At 40.3% G+C, this 27,769-nt stretch overlaps 1 protein-coding gene across 4 annotated transcripts in view; it reads left to right on the forward strand.

Moving 5' to 3' along the window:
* Positions 1-27,769, forward strand: part of LIFR (LIF receptor subunit alpha) — a 112,834-nt gene that overhangs the window by 52,531 nt on the left and 32,534 nt on the right. For all 4 annotated transcript variants that reach the window (XM_087958497.1, XM_087958495.1, XM_026666418.2 and 1 more), the window contains exons 3-10: positions 6,115-6,238; positions 8,990-9,150; positions 11,453-11,616; positions 20,254-20,428; positions 22,900-23,187; positions 24,769-24,898; positions 25,092-25,252; positions 26,303-26,448. In XM_087958497.1, coding sequence (XP_087814623.1) covers positions 6,115-6,238; positions 8,990-9,150; positions 11,453-11,616; positions 20,254-20,428; positions 22,900-23,187; positions 24,769-24,898; positions 25,092-25,252; positions 26,303-26,448 — 1,349 coding nt within the window. The remainder of the gene's footprint in view (positions 1-6,114; positions 6,239-8,989; positions 9,151-11,452; positions 11,617-20,253; positions 20,429-22,899; positions 23,188-24,768; positions 24,899-25,091; positions 25,253-26,302; positions 26,449-27,769) is intronic.

Raw genomic sequence — 27,769 nt, forward strand, 5'->3', positions numbered from 1 at the left:
CCGAACTGCTTAGAATGTTAACAGTTCTACCGAATAGGTGCAAACTGGTAGAATCCCACCCCTGCACGCGAGCGTACAATTTTCGGCACATGAGCCCAAAAAGGATAGTTACCACTGGTATAATCTGTGGCTTTATCTACAGCTGCTGCAGGAATAAACAGTTTTTGAGGGATTGGAAGCACATTTTGAAAATTAGAGAGCAATTGTGAGTACTTTTTTTTAGCATGGTGCATTACCATGCAGTGATCATAGTTCAGTGAAACAAGGCAAATTGCTGAAGGCCGAATACAATCCTTCCCTGTTACTCAAGTGGATAGCCAGACTAAGTGGTGATAAACCTCTTCTTTGCTTCGCTTTTTGCTTTCAGACCTAAAACTCAGAAATCTTCTGCATCCAGAATGTAATAATGATTGAGTTTAGAGTAGACGGTGTGCTAGCTAGACTTCGCTGACAAACAGGTAGTCCTCAACTTACAACATTTCATTTAGCAACTGTTCAAAATCACAGTGGCACTAAAAACAGTGGTTTGTGATCGTTTTTCCTACTTATGACCATTGCAGAATCCCCACAGTCACATGATCAAAATTCAGGTGCTTGGCAACTGGCATGTATTCATGACAATTGCACTCTCCCAGGCATTCAATGGGACAAGCAAAATCCATGGGGGAAGCCAGATTCCCTTAATGCCCGCATGATTCACTTAGCAACTGCAGTGTTTTAGAATAGAATTAACAGAGTTGGAAGGGACTTTGTAGGTCATCTAGTCCAGCTTCCTGTGTAAGCAGGAGACTCTACTACACCCTTTCTGACAGATGGCAATCCAGTCTCTTTTTGAAATTTTCCAGTGATGAAGCTCCCTCAACTTCTGAAGGCAAGGCACTGGTTGATTGTTCTCACTGTCAGAAAATTTCTCCTTGTTTCTAGGTTGTATCTCCTCTTGATCAGTTTCCATCCATGATTCCTTGTCTGGCCTTCAGGTGCTTTGGCAAATAGGTTGACCCTTCTTCCTCTCTGTGGCAGCCCCTCAAGTATTGGGACACTGCTATCATGTCTCCCCTGGTCTTCTTTGCTAGACTAGCCATGCCCAGTTCCTGTAACTGTTCTTCCTATGTTTTAGCCTCCAGTCTCCTAATCATCTTGGTTGCCACAGTTATTCTGCTTAACTGCAAGAGCTGAATTGGGTGCAATTCAACATGCTGGTTGTCACCTTTAAAGCCCTTCGTGGCTTGGGACCAGGTTATCTGAGGGACTTATCTCTTGCTGGTCACATCTACCCCTCCCATCAGAGTGGGGAGGCAGGGAATGTTGCGGGTCCCGTTCCTGAGGGAGATACACCTGTGGGACTCAGAAGGCCTTCTCCATGGTGGCTCCCTCTCTCTGGAACATCTTCCCCCAGAGATTAGAATGGCCCCCACTCTAACACTCTTCTGGAAGGCGCTGGAGACCTGGTTCTGCCAGCGGGCCTGGGGAACCCAGAGCGGGATGGAGCCCATTAAATGGCTCGTGTGAGGTGCTGTCACCAGGGCGGGGGATGGGGGTGATTTTATTATATTAGTTTGTTATATGCCTCTTATTAGTTTTATTGTTTTTATATGAGGTTTTATATTCTATAAGTGTTGTGGTTAGCCAGCAGCAGGTGCAGACGGCTGAGGAGAGCGAGGACTCAGATGAGGGGCCAGGACCATTAGGGAGTGGACTGCTGCCTTCAGAGAGTGTGGGGGCTGGCAGCAGTGATGAGGAGGTTCCTGAGGAGCCTGTGCCAAGTGCGCATGCGTGCAGGATTGCTCGCAGGAAAGAGCAGCTGCAACAGCACGGGCGACTCAGGAGTAAGGCTGCAAGGTAATGGCCCCTCCTTCAAGAAGTTAAAAGGCAGCTGTGAATCAGATGTTCTTTGCAGGAAGCAAAGACGTTTTGAAACTCAGCCTTGTGGACATTACAGTATCTTAAGTTGGTATTTGAAGACTCTTGTGTTGTGAAATATTTCTTATCTGTGATTCTTGGCAGTCTTGCACAGTTTTGGCAAGGTTTGTGCTTATCAAAGTTAATTAGTTTGCAGCAGCCTTTTAACAGGGGATTTGTAAGACTCATTAAAAGGTTTCTGTTCCCTTTGATTATTGTTTGTCTTATTGGAAAAGGGCTTGGGTCAGAACAATAAGCCGCCTTGAGTTGCCATATGCGAATAAATAAAATATCAACTGTAGCAAAAGTCATGACATGGGGCAAAACTCACTTAACAGCTGCCTTGCTTAACAGTGGAAATTTTGGGCTCCATTGTGGTTGTTGAGGACTACCAGTACAATTAATTGAATTCTTGCAAGGAAAAATTCACAGCTCAATGCTTTTCCTGAACTGTGCTTTGAATACCGATTGTTTATCACTGTAATAAATTGTGTGAGATTGGCTGATTTCTCATTCTTTCTCCCCCTTTGTCTTTTCTAAATAAAACAAATGCAATAGCTTCTCTGGCTCACTCCCTGCTTTGTTTGGCATTTGGATGTTGCCCTGCCTTCCAGAGAGTAATGCCTAGCCACAGAATAAATTAGTACTTTGTGTTGGCTGCACACTCCTCAAGCAATAACATTAGGAGGCTCTCTCCATCCATGCTTTGCATAGACCAGAACTCAATTAGTGGATCCTGAGATACACAAGGTAACTTTACTGTGCTTTGCCATCTCATTTAGAACAGGAAAAGGAAAACACCCCTGGCTGCTAAGCAATCCTATGTCCACATTTGTTACGGGATTTGGAATCTAACAGCACCTGGACTGGAAGCCCAAGTGTTAACTCAACAGCTAGCAAGCCAGTTTTGCTCTTACTGTTCCTTCAGATCAGGGGTGGGCTTCAAATTTTTTTTTAGCAAAGAGCTCTCTGCCTGGTTGCTGGGCATGGCCCTGGTGGGCGTGGCCTAGGTGGCCTCCTGCACCATGGTGGGGCAGGGAGCATTTTTGTCCTACCTGGGCTCCGGAGGCTTTCCTCGAGCCTCTGGGAGGGCGAAAATAGCTTCCCCGGGCTCTGGAGGCTCTCTTGAAACTGGAAACAGACCCATTTCCGGCCTTCCTGAACTTCTGGGAGACCCGTTTTTTGCCTCCTGGTCTCCTGGGCGGGGCGGGGTGAGATGGGTGGGGCCAGCCAGGAGTGAGATTTGGGGGGGCCCCGCGAACCCCCCCGCAGCCCACCCCTTCTTGAGATACACAAAACATAATATTTTTCCAGCCTTCTTATGTACTTTTCATAGAAGTCTGAAATGGCTGATGACCTCTTGGTGCATTAAAGTCAGGAGCGTCACTCAGTGAAATGCCAAATTTTGAGCAGTTGATCCATTACATTGATTTTTTCCTCGGACTTAATTCTAAGAATTGTGAAGGAAAAATAATGTTATTTTTGGCTTGTTCTTGGAACTGGAAGAGACATCCACACCCCTCTCCCAAGTGAATTTCCTGCTTGAATACAGCTTTTCTTAGCCTAGTTGATTTTGTTTTTGCATCAGTTTCTTCTTCGTGTTTTAAAAATAAAGTTAAAGGGAAGAGGAGAGCATGGAGATTTGCGGGGTGTGGGTGGGCGGGAAGAGTAATCGAGTGTTACATGAGGGCTAATGGTTAAGCACATGATGTCCTCCTATATTTTAAAATGAAAGTTTCCTTTGAGCTGAGCTTGAGTTCAGAAGATATTTTGTGAAACATCTATGTAGCTTTCTTGGCAACAATATGGGAATGGTTTGATATTGCCTATTGCTACCGTGTCCTTTATGCTTTGGTTTTCTTGATCTTCCAACTGTAACATGAGTTACAGGCTGTCAAATTGCAGCAAGTTTTGTATGACTTCCCAATTCAATAAACAGAGTAACATACAAGAGTCAACCAGAACTAAAAACCCCACTGCCCCAAATGAAAAGAAACACGATACTTTAAAAATCAATAGTGCAACTAATAATTTAGACTCCACTCATGTGGAACCAGACCTGGGGAAACAGCCCCGTCTTAACCGCCTTTCTACTTGCCTTTATTAAAATGAAATGTGCAGGAGTTTCTGACATTCAGAGAGTTCACATAAAGTTGATTATAAAAGACTTCCTGTGTTTTACTTTTATGTAACTGTGTGTGGTTTATGATTCAGTGGCTTGTGGCTTGTGCCGCAGCAACATAATCAGCCAGAGTGTTGGCTTTTTAGTGATAGCATGTTTTGATTCTTCTATTTTTGTTTTTATGGTTTTATTTTATATTGCTTAGACTATTGTATCTTCTTTAGATCTAATTTCACAGTAGGCTTTCCATCTGTGAACTTATTCCCTCCTTTCCCCTAAGAGTGCAAGGTTACTTCTTTATTTTATCCCTAGACCAGGGGTGTCAAACTCAATTTCATTGAGGGCTGCATCAGGGTTGTGTTTGACCTTGAGGGGCCAGGGGCCGTGGCCAGATCAACATCACTCATTTGGGGGTACTTGCAGGCAGGACTGGGGAGATCCTCATGCAGTCCTCTGCCAGCAGAGCTTGGGAGGGCCACATGCAGCCCCCTCCCTGAGCCTTTTTCTCTGGCAGAGGCACCGTGGGCCAGTCCTTTGCTGTTTCCAGGGTGGCCCCACGGGCCAGATCTAAGTACCCCGTGGGCTGATCTGGCCCGTGGGCCTTGAGTTTGAGTTGCTCTTAAGTTTGCCAGGCTGAAAATAGACTTGAATTTGAGTCCCCTAATCCAACCACAAAACCACATCGGCTGTCCATAGTGTGGCAATTGATTGCATTCCTGGTTTTAATAATTTGATCAATTAATAAGTGGTGTAGCTGTTAAAATGTTGAACTAGGCCTATGTTGAAGTGTTGGACCAGGAGTCAGTCCAGATTCTAGGTCTATCTAAAGGTTCTCTGGGTACTATTGATCAAATTGGTAAAGGTACCTCAACCTATGTGTCTATTTCAAAAACTATATGATTCCACCTTGATCTGCTATGGAAAAGAGAGAATATACATGCAGTAAATAAAGAAAATGATTTTATCAGCAAAAGTCAGTAGGGTAATATGGAACTATTAGCATGGTAGCATCTACCTGTATTGCTGAATTTATGAAGGAATCCTGTTTGGTTCACAATGCAACCAACCTAAGGGAAATGTGGATTGAATTCAATGAAAAACTCTTGACCATTCAGTTATATACTTCACTTCAGTAGAGTGTTTTTTTAGGAAACTTAAAATAAAAGACTTTTCTCATTATTGAGGGTCCCCCCCCTCTCTTATTAGTATTTTTCCTGCAAGTTCAGGGATTGCTTATTTTTTCAGGTAAACCATATGTTCATATATTGGGAATTAGGAATTGACCTAATTGTCAATTCATGACCAATTATCATGGCTTGAGAGAGAATGGCTGGCCTAACATCACCTTTGATGCCAAGGCAGACTAGAATTTACAGTCTCTTGGTTTCTAGCCTGGTGCTTTAGCCACTAGATCAAACTGACTGTCTATCAATGTTGAAGTAGCTCATTCTGTTTTAAAAATTGAAGGTTAATTTTCTAAAAAGCTGATTTATTTACAGTCTAAAAATGAATCTATTTTTTTTAATCTTCATGATTCCAGACACAGAAATAATACATAAGCAGTTTTATATTAGCTTGCTTATTATGGCTTCCTTCAAACTGACTTGGGAAAATAAATGTTGAGGGCAGTATTTTGCATTAAAGATCACTTGATCCTTATCAAAGAATTACATCTTTGAAAGTTAAATAGAAGATAATATCTGTAGCTCAGGATTGATTGAAAGACTTCACATCATTGAAAGTTCTCTGGGAAAAGGAATTATTATTAATCTATTGTAAAATATGTTTGAAATGTGAGATAGTTTGTATAGTTGCACCATTGTATAGCTCCAAATATATTCACTGGGCATTTATTTGATTGATTGATTTTTATCGTCCCTTTCTTATGTTTATAAATAACTCAAGGTGGCAAACATACATAATGCTCTTTCTTCCTCCTATTTTCCTCACAACAACAAACTTGTGAGGTGGGTTGGGCTGAGAAGAGTGACTGGCTCACAATCACCCATTATTGGTATCTTTTCAGTTTTCATAGTTTTCAGAGCATAGATTCTTGTAGTAGATGTTCATGAACATTTTTATTATGGTTCCAGGTTCTTCATATTCGGCTCAGAACTTGACATGTATAACACACAATCTTGGTAACGTTACCTGCACTTGGACTATGGATGCTGAAGATGATTCAAAACTTACTTATAAATTCTGTTACAATGTCAGGTAACAATATTGATAACTTGTGCAAAATCTTTCCCAAAATGGTTTACTGTGCTGTACTAAATTTGTATCTGGAGTTGGTTTAAGAAAGAACTCTTTAGAGATAGAGCACCAATGGAATCTATAGAACTAAAAGTTTGCTTTGGCCTTGTAAATAAACTTAACTCATTCATGTTTGGCCTCTGCCAATGGTCACTACATATTTCTCAGGTATGATAGTGAAGTAGAAAGGACCACATTCTTCACATAGTATTACCACTGGTATTTTCATTCACAACAACACTTGCAAATGTTCTTCCTCAACTGAATCAGAAAACAAACAAGGGATTTGTTTTAGTTAAATTTTCCTTGCATTTCAAGATCTGAACTATCTTCAAGGACCACACAACAGTATAGTTCTAATACATATAATTAATCCAGAAGTTACTAATGCATGGTTTATTGAAGGAAGTCTCCAGGAATGAAGGAGAAGATATAAGTAAAGTTCCCATACTCTAGCTTGCTCCAGATGTCTAGACCTCAGATTCTGTAATTCTCTAAAGTTATCTTGGAAGATAGTTGGTCCAACATAACCAGAAATCTTTAATTTTGGGAAGCTGATGTAGTAGAAAATGCAATAGGTTAAGTTGGAAACAGAATAGTGTGACTTAGAAATTTAGAACAAATGTCAACTTGAGGAAGTTCTTAATGAGATGGGTCTACAAACAAAAGAGAGCTTTTGGTACATTGCTTGCTTGCCATTTTAACAATCAAATCAGTTGCACCTTTGTCTTTTTAAAACTGTATTGTATCAGCCTTCATTCAGGCAAAATAATTCACACTATAGTGCAGGACTTCCATGTTGTTGAATAAGAATTTTGACAAAAATGAAAGGAATAATATCAGCTGGCATATCCTTGGGAATTTCATGGAACATCTCAAGCATAGGGAACTGATTGCCTGTTGTCAAGAAATACAGAGAATTGTTGTTTGTTGTTAAAATAAATAAAATTTAGGGGGGAAAAAGAAATATAAAGAAGACACTTGGTAATAATCTGAGATCTGAACAAACTATCATTAAGCAAATATGTCCATACTCTGGCTTCTTTAAAATCATAGCAAGATCTTTGTGTCAACAACAAAGAATGATGATTCATAGGTAAAAGGTGTTCTGCTTTTTCCAAGAATCCCGTGATAGACATCAGCAGACTGAAGCATTTGATATTCTTCCAAGAGACCATGATCAGTCTGAATACTCCTGTCAAAGGGCACCTGCTATAACACATAGAACATTTTGTTCTGTGAAAGGTTTCTCAATATATAACAGGAAGTTGCCATGCAGCAAACATTGTTATATTCTTTAATAAAAATACTTGGTGCCTGGAAAATCCATTGTACATCTTTGGACAGACACAGTAGAGAAGAAATGTTATTACACTGAGAGAATATGCACCAAGACAAAATCACACTTGGCCAATAAAGAATTCATTCATTCATTCATTCATTTGTCAAAATTTGCCCAAAGTTCTTTTTTTTTCTTGCTAATATCCCAAATATTTGATTGTCTGTTACTTGGTATTAAATCACCGTTAGGCCTTCAAAAAGATTTCCTTAGGTCTTGCTGCTAAGCAGTTTTCAGCAAGAGAAAACTTGCTTCTAATTTGGCCAATTTGAGGGTTAAGACAACATGTTATCTTTCTCAAAGAGCATGAATCATAAATCACTTTTTCTGTTTTTCTTTCAATTGTGGTTTTTTTTCTTATGCAAATTATTAGAATTTTAATCAAGATGGAGCTTGTCACATTTTTTTCTAAGAAGGAAGAAAAAAACGAAGTCACTCATTCACTCTATTTTTTTAAAAAGATAATTTTTGTAAAGCATTATGAAGCAATATATAAGTCTAACTGCTATTGCTATTGCTACTTTGTTGTTGATGTTTCGCTTCTCATTCAAGAAGCTTCTTCAGAGCTGAAGAAGCTTCTTGGATGAGAAGTGAAATGTCTTCAAAGAAAAACTAGAAAGTCCAGTTGCCTCTTGAAAAAACACCTTTGGGTCCCCAAAGAGATAGCAACAGCAAGAACACTGAGACTTACTTACCACTTCAACAGTGCTCTACAGCCCTTTCTAAGCCGTTTACAGAGTTAGCATATTGCCCCCAACAATGTAGGTCCTCGTTTTACCAACCTGGGAAGGATGGAAAGCCGATTCAACCTTGAACCGGTGAGATTGACAATGCCAAACTGCTGGCAATCGGCAGTCAACTGCATTCTAACCATGGCACCACCAAGGAATAGTTTAACTTTTTAACTGAACTTAAAAAAAAATTGTTGAGTATTATAGAAATGCATCCAGCCATTTATATGGTAGGGTTGAAGTTGCAGTTTGGTTCAGGTTTTCATTCCCCCCATTTCAGTCCATTTCTACTCCAGGTTCCTGTTACACATTATTAAACATGCCATGCATTTGGAGTAATTTAATAGCCAGTAAGTGTTTTGCATGTAAAATAGAGGGAGTTGTTTTGTATAACTTTGGTCTTCTTGTTATACATGTGTTTGAGGAGCACCAAAACAGAAAAAAATGTCCTGCTTTCTCTGGAGATCTTCAGAGCTTTTTAGCCTAGGGTATGAATTTACACCGGTAAATTCCATTTATTATTTAATTTGACGTTAGACCGAGGTTTCAGTCTTCAATCAAGATATTGTGAATTCCTCTGACCCTTGTCATTTAAAATGATATCCAATGGCTAAACTGAACTGTCTCTTTCTCTTTCTGCAGTTCTTCCAAACCACAATGTTCATTAACCAAGGAAAAAAAGGCAACATTTGCATTAATTATCTTTGACCCCGTGCAGATTGAGATAACCACCTTCAATTCAGCTGAGGAAGGGGAAAATCCTCTAGCTAAAAACACATTTGTGCTTCCTGAAAAAGACATTGGTAAGTATACCATTTCTATATTCAGGAATAGAATGTTTGGAAATTAGTGGCTGAATTTGAAGTAATGCTAAGAATCAAGTCCAGGTGGGCGACAGGCTTACATTGAACTCCGTGTGCAGTCTAAAATAAAGCACTACCTTTCATTCTCCATGCATTTCCTTTTCTAGATCAAAGTACATTTTATGCAATCCATAATGTGCAGCTTGTCCTGAAATTGATAATAAATACAGAGAAAATGTACTTGTTCAATTTGAGATTATTGTGTTTTAAACTTCTATTGGAGGGATGTCAAACTCGATTTCACTGAGAGCCGCATCAGGATTCTGTTTGACCTTGGGGGGCTGGGATGGGCGTGGCCAGCTCGACATCACTCATGTCGGGGGCGCCTGTGGTAGCCCGAGTACTCTGCCAGTGAAAACAGGCTCCCAAGCTCTGTTTTAGCTGGCAGAGGTGAAAGACCGTGGGCTGGTTTTTCACTGTTTCCGGGTTGGCCCTGCAGGCCACATCTAAGCACTCTGTGGGCTGGATCCAGCCCCTGGGTCTTGAGTTTGACTCCCCTGGGCCTTGAGTTTGATGCTCCAGTGGTGGGATTCAAACATTTTTACTACCGGTTCTGTGGGCATGATTTGGTGGGCGTGGCGTGGCTTGGTGGATATGGCTTGGTTGGCATGGTAGGGGAAGGATACTGTAAAATCCCCATTCCCTCCCCACTCCTGGGGGAAGGTTACTGCAAAATCCCATTCCCTCCCCACCCCACTAACCTGCTTTCCAGCTCTGTTCTCCTGTGCAGGGCAACAAAGGAAGACCCAGCCGATCAGTTGGGACTCAGGAGGCAGAGAATAGGTGGGGGCGGAGCCAGTCAGAGGCAGTATTTGCCGGTTCTCCGAACTACTCAAAATTTCCACTACCGGTTCTCCAGAATTGGTCAGAACCTGCTGAATACCACCTCTGCCCTGCTATATTGCAACAATTCATCTATTTTTTTTTTCTTTTCTTTCTGCTCCACATTAATAAAAGGGAGGGGGGGGGAAGCATTTCCAGTGAAGTTAATTGCTTTTAAAAAAACTTTGAAGTGAAATAAGAAAGAGAATCTAAAATAGTTGGAAAGAGAAAATAATGACTTTCTAATCCAAAAGGTCTGGATTCTGTTTGAGATTTACTATGCTTTCTGCACTGATGATCAGTGCAGCTGAATACCAGGTGTAACGTGTTATGACTCCTTTATGCTATTTCCAGAGGTTCAGGACACGAGATGAGACTTCTTTTTTGTCCAATAATAAAATATCTATTTCTCATCAACTGGTTCTTTCTGTGTGTTCTGTGTGTTATATACAACTAAGGTGATGCATGAGGGAAATTATTTCATATAATTTCAACATATTAACATAACATGTCTCATGATTTCTGTGTGTACATGTATACTGATATTTCTCAGAATACATATATCCTGTGCTTTGATTTTTAGTATAAATTCTGCTTGTTTTTCCTGTTTATAAAATGGAAAGGGAGTTTTCTCCATTTTGAGAATGCAGTGGTAGAGGGTAGATTAGAGTTGATGTTCTATTTTGGAATTCAGCCAGACAGTAATTTCCCACAGTATTTCATAATAATTGGGCTGTTTATGACTTGGGAAACCTTCCAATTTAATGAGAAATTCCCCTGCAGTTTAAAATAGTAAAATTTGATGTACAGTTTTTGCACGATGGCCTGACTCCTGAATTAAAGTATTTGTTGTGAAGCCCTGACTACAGTTATGACGTTTGAGTGCAATCTAATTAAAGTTAAAAATAAAAGTACATATAAGATTGTGGCTAAATATTATTATCTTGTTTTCTTTTTAGCCTGTGGTTAAAGAATACACTGGTAAATTCAATTTCCAGTATTTACATTAATTTCCAGCCCTCTCTAAGCAGTTTACAGAGTCAGCATATTACCCCCAACAATCTGGGCCCTCAATTTACCGATCCTTGGAAGGATGGAAGGCTGAGTCAAACTTGAGCCAGTGAGACTCGAACTGCAGTGAGTTGGCAGTCAGCAGAAGCAGCCTGTAGTACTGCATTCTAACCACTGCTCCACCATGGCTCATAACAATATTATCAGTTGTACTTTTCATGTTATAAATTCACCTTTTATGAAATCAGTACTGTAAAAGAAAGTTTGGTAGAATAGTTATTTTCATTGGATTTTAAAAAATTCCTTGCTGTAGGAGAAAAAGCAGATTAGTGACAACATCATATCTGTTCAAAACATTTATTGACATTCAGTAATTCTGAGTCTTGTTAATCTTCTTTCTTCCACCCAGTACTTGTTCCTCTGACGCCTCATATTCATAAACTGACTTCAGATTATATAGCTGACACATCGATTCTGGAATGGTATGATGGCGGATCAGTCTTTCAATACCAAATTGATTCTAGTTGGCAAATTCAGATTCTGCGTAAAGATCCAATGGAGGAAATAGCACTGGTAAGTTGTCTCTCTTGACACCTCTCTCTTTGCTTTTGTTTATATATATATATAATTTTTTTTTATTTTTATATATAAACATTCCATTTTCCATTAAAGTGTCTTGTCTGGTTACAACTATCTTTGTGCAATAACCACCAAAATTTACAACAATATACCGTATATACTCGAGTATAAGCCGAGTTTTTCAGCCCATTTTTTGTGCTGAAAAAACCCCCCTCGGCTTATACTCGAGTCAGATTCCCTCTGAAAAAAAATGGTGTGGAGCTCTGGAGCTGGGCAGCCGCTTCCTGCTTCCGTGTTTCCTTTGCAACTTGTAAGCATGGGGGTAATCGGAAGCAGAAAAGTTCTTGCATGAGGATATATTGTTTTTTCTTTTTTTAACTGTTTTTAGGGGCGGGAGAAGACCCACCATCATGTGAGAATGCTCAGACACGAAATCTATCCTCCCGAAAATAAGTGTGTGTGTGTGGGGGGATTTTAACAGAGGGAAGACGTAGGGAGAAGGCAAAAGCAACGGAAGATCCTTCTGGGGAAACTGAGGGGGAGACTCACCCTTGGTCCAGATGAGCCCCCTTCCCTGCCCCTAAGGAAGCAGAGGCAGCCAGCAAGGGCAGGCAAGCCCCACTTCGCGGACTCCATCCGTCCTCGCTCCCACCCAAAGCCACAAAGTCCCCAATCGCGCAGCCCAGATTCGCCCTCCCTCAGGGGGCAGCAACGACGCCCGGTGTTTCCCGAGACAAGAAGCTCCGCCGTGCAATGAAAGCGCCCTGGCTCTAGGCTCAGAAAACAACGCGAGCCAAGGTGGTTTGAGCTCCGCTTGGCTTCGTTTCCTCAGCCCCAGCTGCTTTCAGTCCACTCGGGAGGAGGAGGAGATGGTGGTGGGTCGCGTTGTTTTCTGAGCTCTAGGCTCTAGGCTCGCAGGCTCAGAAAACAACGCGAGCCGCCGCCGCTGCCACCACCTCCTCCTCCTCCTCCTCCTTCTCCCGAGTGGACTGAAAGCAGCTGGGGCTGAGGAAACAAAGCCAAGCGGAGCCGAGAGCACCTCGGCTCGCATTGTTTTATGAGCCTGCGAGCCTAGAGCTCAGAAAACAACGCGAGCCGCCACCACCACCACCACCACCTCCTCCTCCTCCCGAGCGGACTGAAGGCAGCTGGGGCTGAGGAAAACCAAGCGGAGCCGAAGCCACCTCGGCTCGCGTTGTTTTCTTAGCCCACGAGCCTAGAGCCAGGGCGCTTTCATTGCACGGTGGAGCTTCTCGGGAAACGCCGGGCGTCGTTGCTGCCCCCTGAGGGAGGGCTATTCTGGGCTGTGCGATTGGGGGACTTCGTGGCTTTGGGTGCATGGATGGGTGGGAGCGAGGACGTTGACTTTAAGCGCTGCCGACCGAGTGTTTCACAAATACCAGTGGGACCTCCGTCCACCACCACCCTCCCTCTTTTGCCTCCTTCCTTCTGATCAATCAGGTTTTCCCAGTATTTGCTCACAGCTGCGTTTTCTCTTCTGCCATGCTAGGCGTTGAACGCGGGATTTCTGATTCCCCTTACATGCGCGTGGATATGCCGCGGGCGTTTTCTTCCAAACGCCCCACTGGCAGAGAACACTGACTTTCATAGTGCGATCGTTTTCCAAATTAATTGATTCACTTATGATCTCTCTTTCCCGGAATAGTCAAGCCCTTTCCAGCACGCATCTGCCGCCGCCCTTTGCACCTTGCAAATGCAAAATCCCGGGGTTTTGCATTTGCAAGGTGCAAAAGGGCGGCGGCGGATCGCGCCTGCTGGAAAGGGCTTGACTATTCCGGGAGAGAGAGAGAGAGATCATAAGAACGGCTCTTGCTTTTTCTTGCAAGGAGAGAGTGACTCCTGCCTACCACTGTCATCATCATCATCTTCTTTTTGGGTTAGTGAATCAATTAAAGCTTTCATGATAGTGAGATCGTTTCCCAAATTAATTGATTCACTAACCCAAAAGAAGAAGAAGATCATGACAAAAGCAAGAGCCGTTCTTATGATCTCTCTCTCTCTCTCCCCTGGAATACAGTCAAGCCCTTTCCAGCACGTGCGTGCTGATCCGCCCCGCCGCTTTGCACCTTGCAAATGCAAAACCCCGGATTTTGCATTTGCAAGGTGCAAAGGGGCGGTGGTTGACGCGCGCTGGATAGGGCTTGACTTTATTCCAGGGAGAGAGAGAGAGATATCATAAGAACGGCTCTTGCTTTTTCTTGCAAGGGAGAGAGTGACTCCTGCCTACCACTGTCATCATCATCATCTTCTTTGGGTTAGTGAATCAATTAAACCTTTCATGATAGTGAGGTCGTTTCCAAAATTTCCCTTAAATCAGGAAGAAATCAGAAACAAACCTTTGGACTGAGAATAAGCCTGTTCCTATGATGACATTTTTGTTCACTGCAGTGTGAAAAGTGTGAAAAACACACTTCTTTTTCTTCATCTTCTTGTTCCCTATTTACTGGTCTTTTTCAAAGAGGAAATTGTGAACATCAAACTTATTCTCAACTGTCCTAGTGAAAGTTTTAATTAGATAATAATTCCCTCCGGTGGCATTTTTTAATGCCAAGAGTGAATGAAGTTAACTTGCAATTGAGTATGCCATGTTAATTCATGCCATCTTGACACTAATGAAAGCAACATGCCTTTTTAGTTATATTTCATAGAAGTATCTATTTTTCATAGAGGTATCTATTTTTATTTTTGAAATTTACCAGTAGCTGCTGCATTTCCCACCCTCGGCTTATACTCGAGTCAATAAGTTTTCCCAGTTTTTTGTGGTAAAATTAGGTGCCTCGGCTTATATTCGGTCGACTTATACTCGAGTATATACGGTACATTACTTTGATATTGACTTTCTAATTTTACAATTGTAATATTGTATATAATAAAACTTCCCATTCCTTCCTCTTAACATATCTTCTGGTTTAAATATAGTGATAATATTAAACATGATAAGCTTCATAGTCATATCAATTATAATCATCATATTGTTTACATCTCTATCTTAACATATTTTCAACATTTATCTATTTGTGTGTGTGTGTGTGTATAGAATAGAATAGAATACTTTATTGGCCAAGTGTGATTGGACACACAAGAAATTTGTCTTGGTAAAAATACTCTCAGTATACATAAAGAAAAGATACATTCGTTAAGAATCAAGAATCATAACATACAATGTGTGTGTTTGTGTAACCTGATGGTCTCTAGCAATAGAGAATGATTGATCCCATTCTCAACTGACAGTTGTAATCAAAGACGCTGATCTTGAGCAAGACAATCATTACAATCATCAATAAATTTAATCATTAAAGCTGATGATAAATAGCAAAGAGGTTAAGAAGAAAATTGCAAGGCAATTTCTGTGATCCGCTATAGCCAGCAAACCAGTGAAATGGAATTAGAGCAGCTTTGAAATATTGGAAAATTATAGTGAGACACACAGCACAATGATTGCAGCAGCCTTCTGCAGCCTTGAGCCCTTCAGAGGTTATGCTTTCTGCCATCATCAGGCAGAGATCAGTGGAGGTTCCCAGTTCATCCAGATCATGATTCTCCCCAAAGTGCTTCCCCCCCCCAAAAAAAAAAAATTGGACTTGTTTTTTTCCTTGAAGACATTTCACTTCTCATCCAAGAAGCTTCTTCAGTTCTCCAGAAGAGGTTAAGAAGGAAATTGCAGAAGGCTGAAAAAGCTTCTTGGATGAGGAATGAAATGTCTTTAAAGAAAAAGTCCAGCTGCCTTTGGGGGGGGCGGGGGGGACACTTTTGGGAGATCAACCAGAAGCTTTCATCATACTACTATGGGATGTGAAAATTATAATCTAGCATATTTGCATGTCAGCAGTTTGGGCTAAAGTGCTGTTTAACTGGGACTATCTGAGTTCACATATATGGTGAGACATAACTGGTTTTAGATTTAAACCAATGGACGAAACAATCAGTATTCTTTATTAACCAAGACATACTGCTTAATATTATATGTGAACCATGTTACTCTAGTAAAACAAGCCACAGTAAAACAAGCCATGGCTTAGCATGATGTGTCAGAATAAAGAACCTCTTTAAAAGAGTCTCCTTACCTTTTAGCTTAACTTGCAGCACAGAAACCTGCAAGAATAAAAAGGATGAAGGAATATGTTTGTATATGGTAGCCATCTTGAAATGAGAGTGTCAGCTCTGAAGCTGACCAGGCTGAAGCCATTTTCCTCTTGCCTCACAGTTACCACAAACTTTGAAAGGGGGAAGTGGGGGACGGGAGAAGCAGATAGATCGGCTACGCATCAAAACAAAAAGTTTTCCTGTGGGAATCATGATCATCCCAGCAGATAGCCAGAGGAGTGACCAAGCAGCCTCCCAATTACCTTCATTGGACAATGTGACCAGTGACACATGGGGAGGGAATATGGGCTATTTTAATTAGGCGGAAAACCACAGGAACCTTTAGAATTGGTTTTCACTAACTGTGCCGATATGGTGTGTCCAATAAACATGTTCTTTGAAGAATATACCTGCCTCGGAGTTCTGCTTTGGGCGGATGCACTACTTGGAACCCCGACAGAGTGGTTCAGCAGTGAGGGGCAGGGTATTTTTTAAAAAAACTATTTAATTTTATTTACAAATTACATAAAAACCAAATATACTAGCCTCCCAGATAATTACCCTTCTTCCAATTAAACTTAAAACAACAATGACACATAAACACCCACAAAAAAAAAAAAGGATTAGGGGAAATTGTCAAACTAAAAAAGAGAGAGAAGGGAAAGAATATCTTATGTATTATACTTATCAGTAGTCACTGGTTTACTAAGAATTATTACATTCTTCTATAAAATGGTTAGCCCAAAATATTATTGTAAAACATCACAAAATCTCTGCATAATAATATATATTTCTTCATCCTTTGAGTAGCAGAAAATGCTACCTTTCCCAAATCAGATGGATCACACATTTCCAAAAATTGTTTCTAAACATCTGGAATGATATCAGTATTCTAATTAAATATGATTCTATTAATCACCCCTTCCCAATAAAATTGGGGTGGGAAAGGATGGGGAAATCTACATGAATACAATGAGCATGAATACATTTTTCTTTTGTCTAAATTCTGGTCTTGCACTGGTTTGGTAAATATAAATTTGGAACAAATCTTGCATTTTCAGGAGACCTATAACACATCAGTTGGCAGCAAAAAATACTCTCCTTCGTTGGGAATGGACATCAGATTTGCCTTTTAATTGCACCACTCACTACTTTAGGATTCGCTGTTTCCTTTAATGAGAAAAATTTTGCTGGAAGGAAGATGTGGAGTGAATGGAGCCCACTTGTAAACATTTCAAGTAAGATGACGGATTGAGTCCAGCTTTTGGAATTAGAAGAGTCTCTTAACAAATGTGCCACTATTGATGGCTATCAAAGTATTAGATGAATGACTAGCTGATTCATTTTTTTCATCTTACCATTTAATACCAAGAGTTTCTGTACATGGGTGGCTGTTTTCTAAGTGGATAAAAGACTGAATTTTAACCAGCCATCCAGCATTTTTTGCTATTACTAGAAATAGAAAAGTATGGGAGAACTATGGATGTTTTGCTTTGTAATCTTGTACCAAAAGTAAAGGTGCTTCCAGAACAATTTAGATTCTGGTTTAGATTCTATTCTTATTTTTACTAGAAGGCACTAATAACATGGAATATAACTAGGTATACATGGCATGTTATACTGAGAGTCCTCAACTTATGACTGTAATGGAGTCTGCTCATTACCGTAAGTCGGAATGATTTTAAAGTGGTAATGGACCCAATTTTACAATCTAGAATAACAGAATAGAAATAGAAATAGAATAATAACTTTATTGTCACTTTAAATGTACAATAATCGACATACATTAAAATGAAATTTCGTTGCATACAGCTCTCAAAGGGTTACCACTCCAATATACACTACATGAACATGACTAAATAAATATTAATTTTACTAGTTGTAAAGAAGGGGACTAGAAGAAATTACATCAGGCATGATATAGATCAAGGATAGGAAGATGGTTTTCCTACTCCTCTCACAGCGTAGAAATATTTCATTGAAACTGAATGGAAGAGATTCATGCAGCACTTTGAACATCTTTGAACATTATCCACCCACTGCTGAGTCAATATAAAAATGGCTCCATTACTGCTCACCAATGGTTGGATGATTATAAAAAAGATGTTGAGAGTCTAGGAAAAGTACAGGGAAGAGCAACCAGGATGATTAGGGTTCTGTTTAGGTTGAAAAATGAGCAGTGTTTTTCTATAATGCCTGGAGCCTCCTTTAGGTGTTTACAAGATGTATTAATAGCAGGTGGCACAATCAGCAGCTGTTTCTGTTGCCTTGTTGAATAGCTGAGCCTGGATCCCAGTATGGTACCTTTGGGTTCCCTTGGTGCCTATCAAGTTTACATCTCTATTTTCTTAACATATTTTCAACATTTGACCTCGGGGGCGGGGCATTTGTGTGTGTGTGTGTGTATATAGAATAGAATAGAATACTTTATTGGCCAAGTGTGATTGGACACACAAGAAATTTGTCTTGATAAAAATACTCTCAGTATACATAAAGAAAAGATACATTCGTTAAGAATCAAGAATCATAACATACAATGTGTGTGTTTGTGTAACCTGATGGTCTCTAGCAATAGAGAATGATTGATCCCATTCTCAACTGACAGTTGTAATCAAAGACACTGATCTTGAGCAAGACAATCATTACAATCATCAATAAATTTAATCATTAAAGCTGATGATAAATAGCAAAGAGGTTAAGAAGAAAATTGCAAGGCAATTTCTGTGATCCGCTATAAGCCAGCAAACCAGTGAAATGGAATTAGAGCAGCTTTGAAATATTGGAAAATTATAGTGAGAGACACAGCACAATGATTGCAGCAGCCTTCTGCAGCCTTGAGCCCTTCAGAGGTTATGCTTTCTGCCATCATCAGGCAGAGATCAGTGGAGGTTCCCAGTTCATCCAGATCATGATTCTCCCCAAAGTGCTTTTTTCACCCCCAAAAAAACAATTGGACTTGTTTTTTTCCTTGAAGACATTTCACTTCTCATCCAAGAAGCTTCTTCAATTCTCCAGAAGAGGTTAAGGAGGAAATTGCAGAAGGCTGAAAAAGCTTCTTGGATGAGGAATGAAATGTCTTTAAAGAAAAAAAGTCCAGTTGCCTTTTTTTTGGGGGGGGGGGACACTTTTGGGAGATCAACCAGAAGCTTTCATCATACTACTATGGGATGTGAAAATTATAATCTAGCATATTTGCATGTCAGCAGTTTGGGCTAAAGTGCTGTTTAACTGAGACTATCTGAGTTCACATATATGGTGAGACATAACTAGTTTTAGATTTAAACCAATGGACGAAACAATCAGTATTCTTTATTAACCAAGACATACTGCTTAATATTATATGTGAACCATGTTACTCTAGTAAAACAAGCCACAGTAAAACAAGCCATGGCTTAGCATGATGTGTCAGAATAAAGAACCTCTTTAAAAGAGTCTCCTTACCTTTTAGCTTAACTTGCAGCACAGAAACCTGCAAGAATAAAAAGGATGAAGGACTATGTTTGTATATGGTAGCCATCTTGAAATGAGAGTGTCAGCTCTGAAGCTGACCAGGCTGAAGCCATTTTCCTCTTGCCTCACAGTTACCACAAACTTTGAAAGGGGGAAGTGGGGGACGGGAGAAGCAGATAGATCGGCTACGCATCAAAACAAAAAGTTTTCCTGTGGGAATCATGATCATCCCAGCAGATGGCCAGAGGAGTGACCAAGCAGCCTCCCAATTACCTTCATTGGACAATGTGACCAGTGACACATGGGGAGGGAATATGGGCTATTTTAATTAGGCGGAAAACCACAGGAACCTTTAGAATTGGTTTTCACTAACTGTGCCGATATGGTGTGTCCAATAAACATGTTCTTTGAAGAATATACCTGCCTCGGAGTTCTGCTTTGGGTGGATGCACTACTTGGAACCCCGACAGAGTGGTTCAGCAGTGAGGGGCAGGGTATTTTTAAAAAAAAACTATTTAATTTTATTTACAAATTACATAAAAACCAAATATACTAGCCTCCCCAGATAATTACCCTTCTTCCAATTAAACTTAAAACAACAATGACACATAAACACCCACAAAAAGAAAAAAAGGATTAGGGGGGAAATTGTCAAACTAAAAAAGAGAGAGAAGGGAAAGAATATCTTATGTATTATACTTATCAGTAGTCACTGGTTTACTAAGAATTATTACATTCTTCTATAAAATGGTTAGCCCAAAATATTATTGTAAAACATCACAAAATCTCTGCATAATAATATATATTTCTTCATCCTTTGAGTAGCAGAAAATGCTACCTTTCCCAAATCAGATGGATCACACATTTCCAAAAATTGTTTCTAAACATCTGGAATGATATCAGTATTCTAATTAAATATGATTCTATTAATCACCCCTTCCCAATAAAATTGGGGTGGGAAAGGATGGGGAAATCTACATGAATACAATGAGCATGAATACATTTTTCTTTTTGTCTAAATTCTGGTCTTGCACTGGTTTGGTAAATATAAATTTGGAACAAATCTTGCATTTTCAGGAGACCTATAACACATCAGTTGGCAGCAAAAATACTCTCCTTCGTTGGGAATGGACATCAGATTTGCCTTTTAATTGCACCACTCACTACTTTAGGATTCGCTGTTTCCTTAATGAGAAAAATTTTGCTGGAAGGAAGATGTGGAGTGAATGGAGCCCACTTGTAAACATTTCAAGTAAGATGACGGGATTGAGTCCAGCTTTTGGAATTAGAAGAGTCTCTTAACAAATGTGCCACTATTGATGGCTATCAAAGTATTAGATGAATGACTAGCTGATTCATTTTCTTCTTACCATTTAATACCAAGAGTTTCTGTACATGGGTGGCTGTTTTCTAAGTGACTGAATTTTCTAAAAGACTGAATTTTAACCAGCCATCCAGCATTTTTTGCTATTACTAGAAATAGAAAAGTATGGGAGAACTATGGATGTTTTGCTTTGTAATCTTGTACCAAAAGTAAAGGTGCTTCCAGAACAATTTAGATTCTGGTTTAGATTCTATTCTTATTTTTACTAGAAGGCACTAATAACATGGAATATAACTAGGTATACATGGCATGTTATACTGAGAGTCCTCAACTTATGACTGTAATGGAGTCTGCTCATTACCGTAAGTCGGAATGATTTTAAAGTGGTAATGGACCCAATTTTACAATCTAGAATAACAGAATAGAAATAGAAATAGAATAATAACTTTATTGTCACTTTAAATGTACAATAATCGACATACATTAAAATGAAATTTCGTTGCATACAGCTCTCAAAGGGTTACCACTCCAATATACACTACATGAACATGACTAAATAAATATTAATTTTACTAGTTGTAAAGAAGGGGACTAGAAGAAATTACATCAGGCATGATATAGATCAAGGATAGGAAGATGGTTTTCCTACTCCTCTCACAGCGTAGAAATATTTCATTGAAACTGAATGGAAGAGATTCATGCAGCACTTTGAACATCTTTGAACATTATCCACCCACTGCTGAGTCAATATAAAAATGGCTCCATTACTGCTCACCAATGGTTGGATGATTATAAAAAAGATGTTGAGAGTCTAGGAAAAGTACAGGGAAGAGCAACCAGGATGATTAGGGTTCTGTTTAGGTTGAAAAATGAGCAGTGTTTTTCTATAATGCCTGGAGCCTCCTTTAGGTGTTTACAAGATGTATTAATAGCAGGTGGCACAATCAGCAGCTGTTTCTGTTGCCTTGTTGAATAGCTGAGCCTGGATCCCAGTATGGTACCTTTGGGTTCCCTTGGTGCCTATCAAGTCAATGCTCCATCTGATTTTATTTTGGGTTGTTGTTTTAAATTATTTTAATTTAGAGCAGGGGTGTCAAACTCGATTTCATTGAGGACCGGATCAGGGTTGTGTTTGACCTCGGGGGGGGCGGGGGCGGGGGGGAGGGCAGAGTGAGCGTGGTCAGGGTGGGCATGGCCAGCTTAATGTCACTCAAGTCGGGGGCATCTGTGGTGGCCTGAGCACTCTGCGAGAGAAAATGAGCTCCCAAATTCCGTTTTCAGCTGCAATGGCTCCTGCAAACCTCTGCCAGCAAAATCGGAGCTCCTCTGTTTTTGCTGGCAGAGGCACCATGGGCCATTCCTTCACTGTTTCCAGGGTGGCCCCACAGGCCAGATCTAAGCACCCACGGGCCAGATCCAACCATCTGACCTTGAGTTTGACACCCCTAATTTAGAAGGACGAAGGGAGAGAGAGATGGACAATGAATGGAGAGGGACCAGACTCAAGCATCTTTTCTGTTTCCAAGAGTTCTAATGGCCCCCACACTTACCTAGAGACATTCCAAGAAGATAAGAATGATAAGAGACTTGTCAGCTTAGAAATAGGCCCATCTGCCAGAAACAATTCAACTGTAAGGTGAAGAAGTGGAGAGCATCTTGAGAGGTTAAAGGGAATGATGGATATGATTTCATGTGTTTTGTCTTCTGGCATTTTGTGAGATAGCTGTTGTCAAAATTTGGGTCCGTGGGATGTTGGAATCTTTAGAGCAGGGGTCCCCAAACTTGGCAACTTTAAGACTTGTGAACTTCAGTGTAGCTAGCTGGAGAATTCTGGGAGCTGAAGTTCACGTGTCTTAAAGTGGCTAAGTTTGGAGACCTCTGCTTTAGAGTAAAAGAATATAACAGAATAACAGAGTTGGAAGGGACCCTGGAGGTCTTCTAATCCAATCCTCTCCTCAAGTAGGAGATCCTATACAATTTCAAATAAATGGTTGTCCAGTCTCTTCTTAAATACCTCCATGTTGGAGCACCCACAACTTTTGGAGTCAAGTTGTTCCACTGATTAGTTGTTATCACTGACAGGAAATTTTCCTTAGTTCCAGAGTTAAATTTTGTGAGTTTAGTTTGTTTTCACATCCAGAATCGGTATCTCTATTTTTCTAAAGTCTGAGGTTTTTTTTCAGGACAAGTAATTTTAATTAATACTTTTAGTTTAAGTGTACCTTCTCAAAGGCACCTGTGTTCTGTTGTGCTTCCCGTTCATTGTGATGGAGATTATAGCTCAGTGGCTCTAATTCTCCAGAGGCTGGGCCTGTAAATGGATTGTTGTGTGCAGCTGTTCTGCTGAATAATCAATGTTGCCAATTCTTTCCTTTCTCAATATTGCCTTTCTGTTGCAGGAAGCACTGGCAAAGTCCCCAAAATGTACCCTTTAGATAAAGTGGTGACCGTAGGCTCCAATGTGACTTTCTGCTGTGTATATGAACCTGGGTACATTTTCAGCAGTATTAATTATGCTTCGTGCAAAACTCTGAAGTGTGAGATTGCCCCTCTCACCAACTGGAGCAAGACAATCTCTGTGCAAAATGTTATTTCTGGTCCTAGTGCTGATATTAATGGCTGGTGTGAAGTACGAAAGGAAGGAGCATCCAAAAACACCATTACTGGAACAGTTTTATTTGTGGGCTGTAAGTGTTAATTTCTTCCTTCTATTTTATGGTTTACCTATTCTTTGTAGGTCCATGAATGGGCAAACAATTTGGGTGAATGACAAAGTTTTTTTAAAAAGTTGCTGAAAATAATAAAAGGAGAAATGAAATAAATAAAATGAAATAAACTATGTAAAAGGTATTTTCTATGTATGAGTGTTACTGTCAAATGCAGAAACTAAGAATCCAGGCAGTTCAAATTAATATATTGGTTTATTGTATGCTAAAGCTCTCTACAAGAATCTGAACTACTAACAGTCAAAGTGAGTTAGAGGTAGATATGAGTCAATGGAATTCAAGATGGGCTGGACTTAGATCTCTTGTGGGCGTAAAAGGATTTGAAATTGATGATGTATTTGACCCCTCCCTCGGGCTCAACATGGTCTTCTCCCTACACTGCTGGCAGCTGGTTATCAGCAGAAGTGGCCTGCAGTAATACATTCTAACTACTGCGCCACCGCGGCTCATATAAATGGTAGCACAGGTTCTTTGCTCTACAGACTGAACTGAAAATGGTGCAAATAATTTCTGTGTAACTGCCACACTTCCTTAGATATTTTGATTGCCTGCTTATTCAGGCCCTGAATGTCTGATACAGATTCTAATGCATGTTATTTGCTTCTTCCTAAGCTTTAAAGCCTATGTTTGACTGGAATAAATCCAGAGCCATTTTTCTTCCTAACCGTTACTACATATTTGTTGAGACTTAATTTCAGTTATGAAATTGGTTGGTAATTCTGTAAGTTGTAGTTCAAGCACATCTAAAAAAAAGCAAACTCTGAATCTCTACCCCAGTAGAATGGACAGGGCTGTGGAACAGCCTCTTTTGATGGGGTCAGTTCTATTAGAAAGTATGGTAATCATTTTTCACATTTTTCACATGAGCTGAATTGTGCGTGGTAACAATGGATCATGAAAGAATGATTTTTTAATATTAATTGTGTTGAGGTAATTCCCCGTTAGGAGAATGAGCGCATACAGGGAGACGTATTTGAGAGGAGTGTTTGAATAATACACAAACAGCACACAGATACACTGTACAGTAAATGTAGGTTTTTACTTCCAGAAACGTTAAGCAAAGTCCAAAATAGGCAGTCCAAAGTCATTCACGGGTAAAATCAGTCAGTTTTCATCCAGGGATAATCCAAATATTATTTCCAGTGTCAAATAATCCAAATTCCAGTGTCAAAAACAGTTCAGTATCAGACTTCCATTAAATGCAGTAATATCAGTCAATTAGAAGAAATGGAGCAGCAATACTTTCCAACAGAAGGAAACAGAGATACACTCACACTCTCTTCTGAGACTCAGACTAAAACAAACCAGGTTTCTGGCTCCATATTATAGTTGTTTGAGAAACCACACCCAATTGCATGCTCTTGCATTCCCTTAAAGAGACAGTATTAAAATGTCTATCCTGGTTTATATATTTCTAACCCAAATACATGTTAGGTGACTTATATTCCTAACAAATTTCCTTACTGAGTTATTGTTGAAATGGTAGGTTCAACTGATATGTACATATAGATAACACTTCTTCTTTCCTATTTGTTACTATAGATCCTCCAAGTGTCCCCCAAAATTTAAGTTGTGAAATACAGAATTTTAAGGAAATAGCATGCCACTGGGAGGAGGAAAGGTTCACCTTATTATGTGGCTCAAGAAAAACCCATTATGCCTTATTTGAAGGGTATGTTTTCATGTACTTTTAAAAAACCAGTGCATTTAAATCTGTGTCCTGCAGTTTCGGGGGGGCTTCTCTTGTGGAGGGTTTTATATGTGTGTGCGTTTGTGTGCATATAGATAGATTGATACAGTATGTGTGTGTGTTTCTATGAGATGTTTTCTCCATTTTTAATCATAGTTTCTCTTTAATTTTTCAGAAACTCTGGGAAAAATATCTCGTGTGCAACTCCACGTTGTAAATATTATCACTGTAATTTTAAATTACTGGAGGACCAAACAGAATACAACTTCACACTACATGCTTCCAATCATCTTGGCCAAACAGAAGCTTCCCTCTCAATTGATATTAGGCATAGAGGTGAGATTTTTCCTTTGTGCTCTGATGAAGAACTTTTAATCAATCAAAATTTGAAGTTTTATTTATCTGCCATGGAAAATATGTGATTCATTTAAAGGGGTTCTTCCTCCTCTTCTTCCTCCTCCTCCTCCTCCTCCTCTGCCTCTTCCCCCTCCCCTTCTCTGCCTCCTTCCCCTCCCCTTCACCCTCCCCCTCCTCCTCTATGTGTATGTGTATGTGTTTGTATGTGATTTAATGGACAAGCTGTTCAGTGTAGAAACAGGGAGAGCCAACTTTGAGTCCATCCTCAGCTGTGGAAGCTCATTGGGTGATTGTGAGACACTCATTGCTTCTCATTCCACCTATGTCAATGGTTGTTGTTGTTGGGGAAAAGTAGAAGAAGACAGCACTGTGAATTATTCTTGAGCTCCTGAATAAAAGGCAGGATCTAGATAAGATCTAGATAAGATAAGAAATCTAACAAATGTCTTATATATTTTAGTATCATTCCTTTTTCCCTATCACATTCAGATTGCCCCTATTTTCTCCACTGCAACAGCCCAGGGCTAGTTAAGACTGAGAAAGAATGTGATGGAATGTATGGATGACCTTTGTATGGATGGCCTTGGAGAAAGAGGGTAAGAAAAGCTGATTGGAGACAATCAAGCAAGAGAGGAGAGGAGCTCCCAGTGGCTTAATAATCAGCAGAAGAAACTTTAAAAGGACTTTCCCTAATGGATCAAGCAGTTAAAAGTGGTGGTGGGAAGTTTTCTACTTTCGGATCAGGTTATTGCAGGAACAACTGAGAAATAATAGGGGTGTGTTTGTGTATGTATATGTATAGAGAAGGATAAATGCTAGCCAGACTTCATTCTAGACAGAATTTATGGGTCATCATGGATCAGTAAAAAATTCAGATTTATTCCCAGCAAGGATTTTGGTGGAATGTAAAAACAAAATCCTTACTGGTTGTATGCTAATCTCTTAGTTTACCATTTTGTGCTGCCTTGGTTTGCCAGCAAATAAACACGTTAGGATTTCTTTTAATGAAATATATTTTTCCTTTTCCAGTTTACCCGCATACTCCTACGGACTTAAGAGTGAGCAGTGTAACTTCAGCCAGCTTCAGACTGTCATTTGCTTTGCCTGGCAATTTCAAAGAAACCAAACTGCAATGTCAGGTTCAAATTTCTAACGGCACTTCCCAAGAAGAAAGGGTAGGCATCCTATGACATTTATATAATGTATTATTGCCATGTCGACATGGCAAAATTATAAGCATCCTTTGGGGCCTCTTCTTAGACATGCCTTGACTCAGTCTTTATACTTATATTATACATGTAGTTTAGTTTGTGGTCCCTTCCTCTGTCTTCCTCTTGTAAAGAACTATTATTTATTGTTCCTTTTCTTAATTTATATGTTTCCATCTGAAGAAAATTAATGTCCTGTACACAAGCTACTAAGCACTGCAGCATTTTTAAAAGACCTCCTGTAGATCCCACCAGTTTGTAGTAAGAAGGATAGTCCCTCAAAAGCCAGATCCCAAGCATTTAATAGGAATGGGATCTTCTACACCGGGATGTCAAACAAGTTTATTTCATTGAGGGCTGCATCAGGGTTCTGCTTGACTTTGGGGGGCTGGGGTGGGTATGGCAAGGGTGAATATGGCCAGCTTGATGTCACTCATGTTGGGGGCGCCTGTCAGGAGCTCCTGAGCTCTGTTTTCACCTGCAGTACTGCAGGCTACTTCTGCTGACTGCCAGCTGCCTGTAATTTGGCAGTTCAAATCTCACCAGGGGTTGACTCAGCCTTCCATCCTTCCAAGGTGGGTAAAATGAGAACCCAAATTGTTGGGGGCAAAAGGCTGATTCTGTAAACTGCTTAGGGAGGGCTGTAAAGCCCTGCAAAGCAATGTATAAATCTAAGTGCTACTGCTATATCTGCTCTGGCAGAAGAAGTATCCAGAAGAACCTTTCCTACCAAGGCACCAACTTCTGGAGCATCCTGCCCTGGGGTGGGATTCAAATTTTTTAACAACCGGTTCTGTGGGCGTGGCTTAGGTGGCGGGCGTGGCTTGGTGGTCATGTGACTGGGTGGACATGGCTTGGTGGTCATGTTATTGGCTGGATGTGGCCAACTCAATATCACTCACATCGAGGCACGCATCTCCTCGCCTGGCCTCTCATGACTGTGGGGATGCTGCGACAGTCGTAAGTATGAAAAACGGTCATAAGTCACTTTTTTCAGTGCCATTGTAACTTTGAATGGTCACTCCTCACAAGCAAAGTACCAGCAAAGGAGGGGGAAAAAACTCCAGAGAAGTTCCAGAGACAGGAAGTCTAGTCCTGCCAAGAATAGAATAAGGGTTAACAGAGAGGCAGTTTCTGTAAGCAACACCAGAATGTTTCCTTCCTGCCTTCCTTACAGGATTAGGCCAGAAATTTCTTTTAACAACTGGTTCTCTGAACTACTTAGAATGTTAACAACTGGTTCTACCGAATAGGTGCAAACTGGTAGAATCCCACCCCTGATCCTGCC

The sequence above is a fragment of the Notechis scutatus genome, chromosome 2 (genome assembly GCF_049901735.1).
Source record: "Notechis scutatus isolate UNSWTSFEM ecotype Mainland chromosome 2, rNotScu1.2, whole genome shotgun sequence".
NCBI lineage: Eukaryota > Metazoa > Chordata > Lepidosauria > Squamata > Elapidae > Notechis > Notechis scutatus.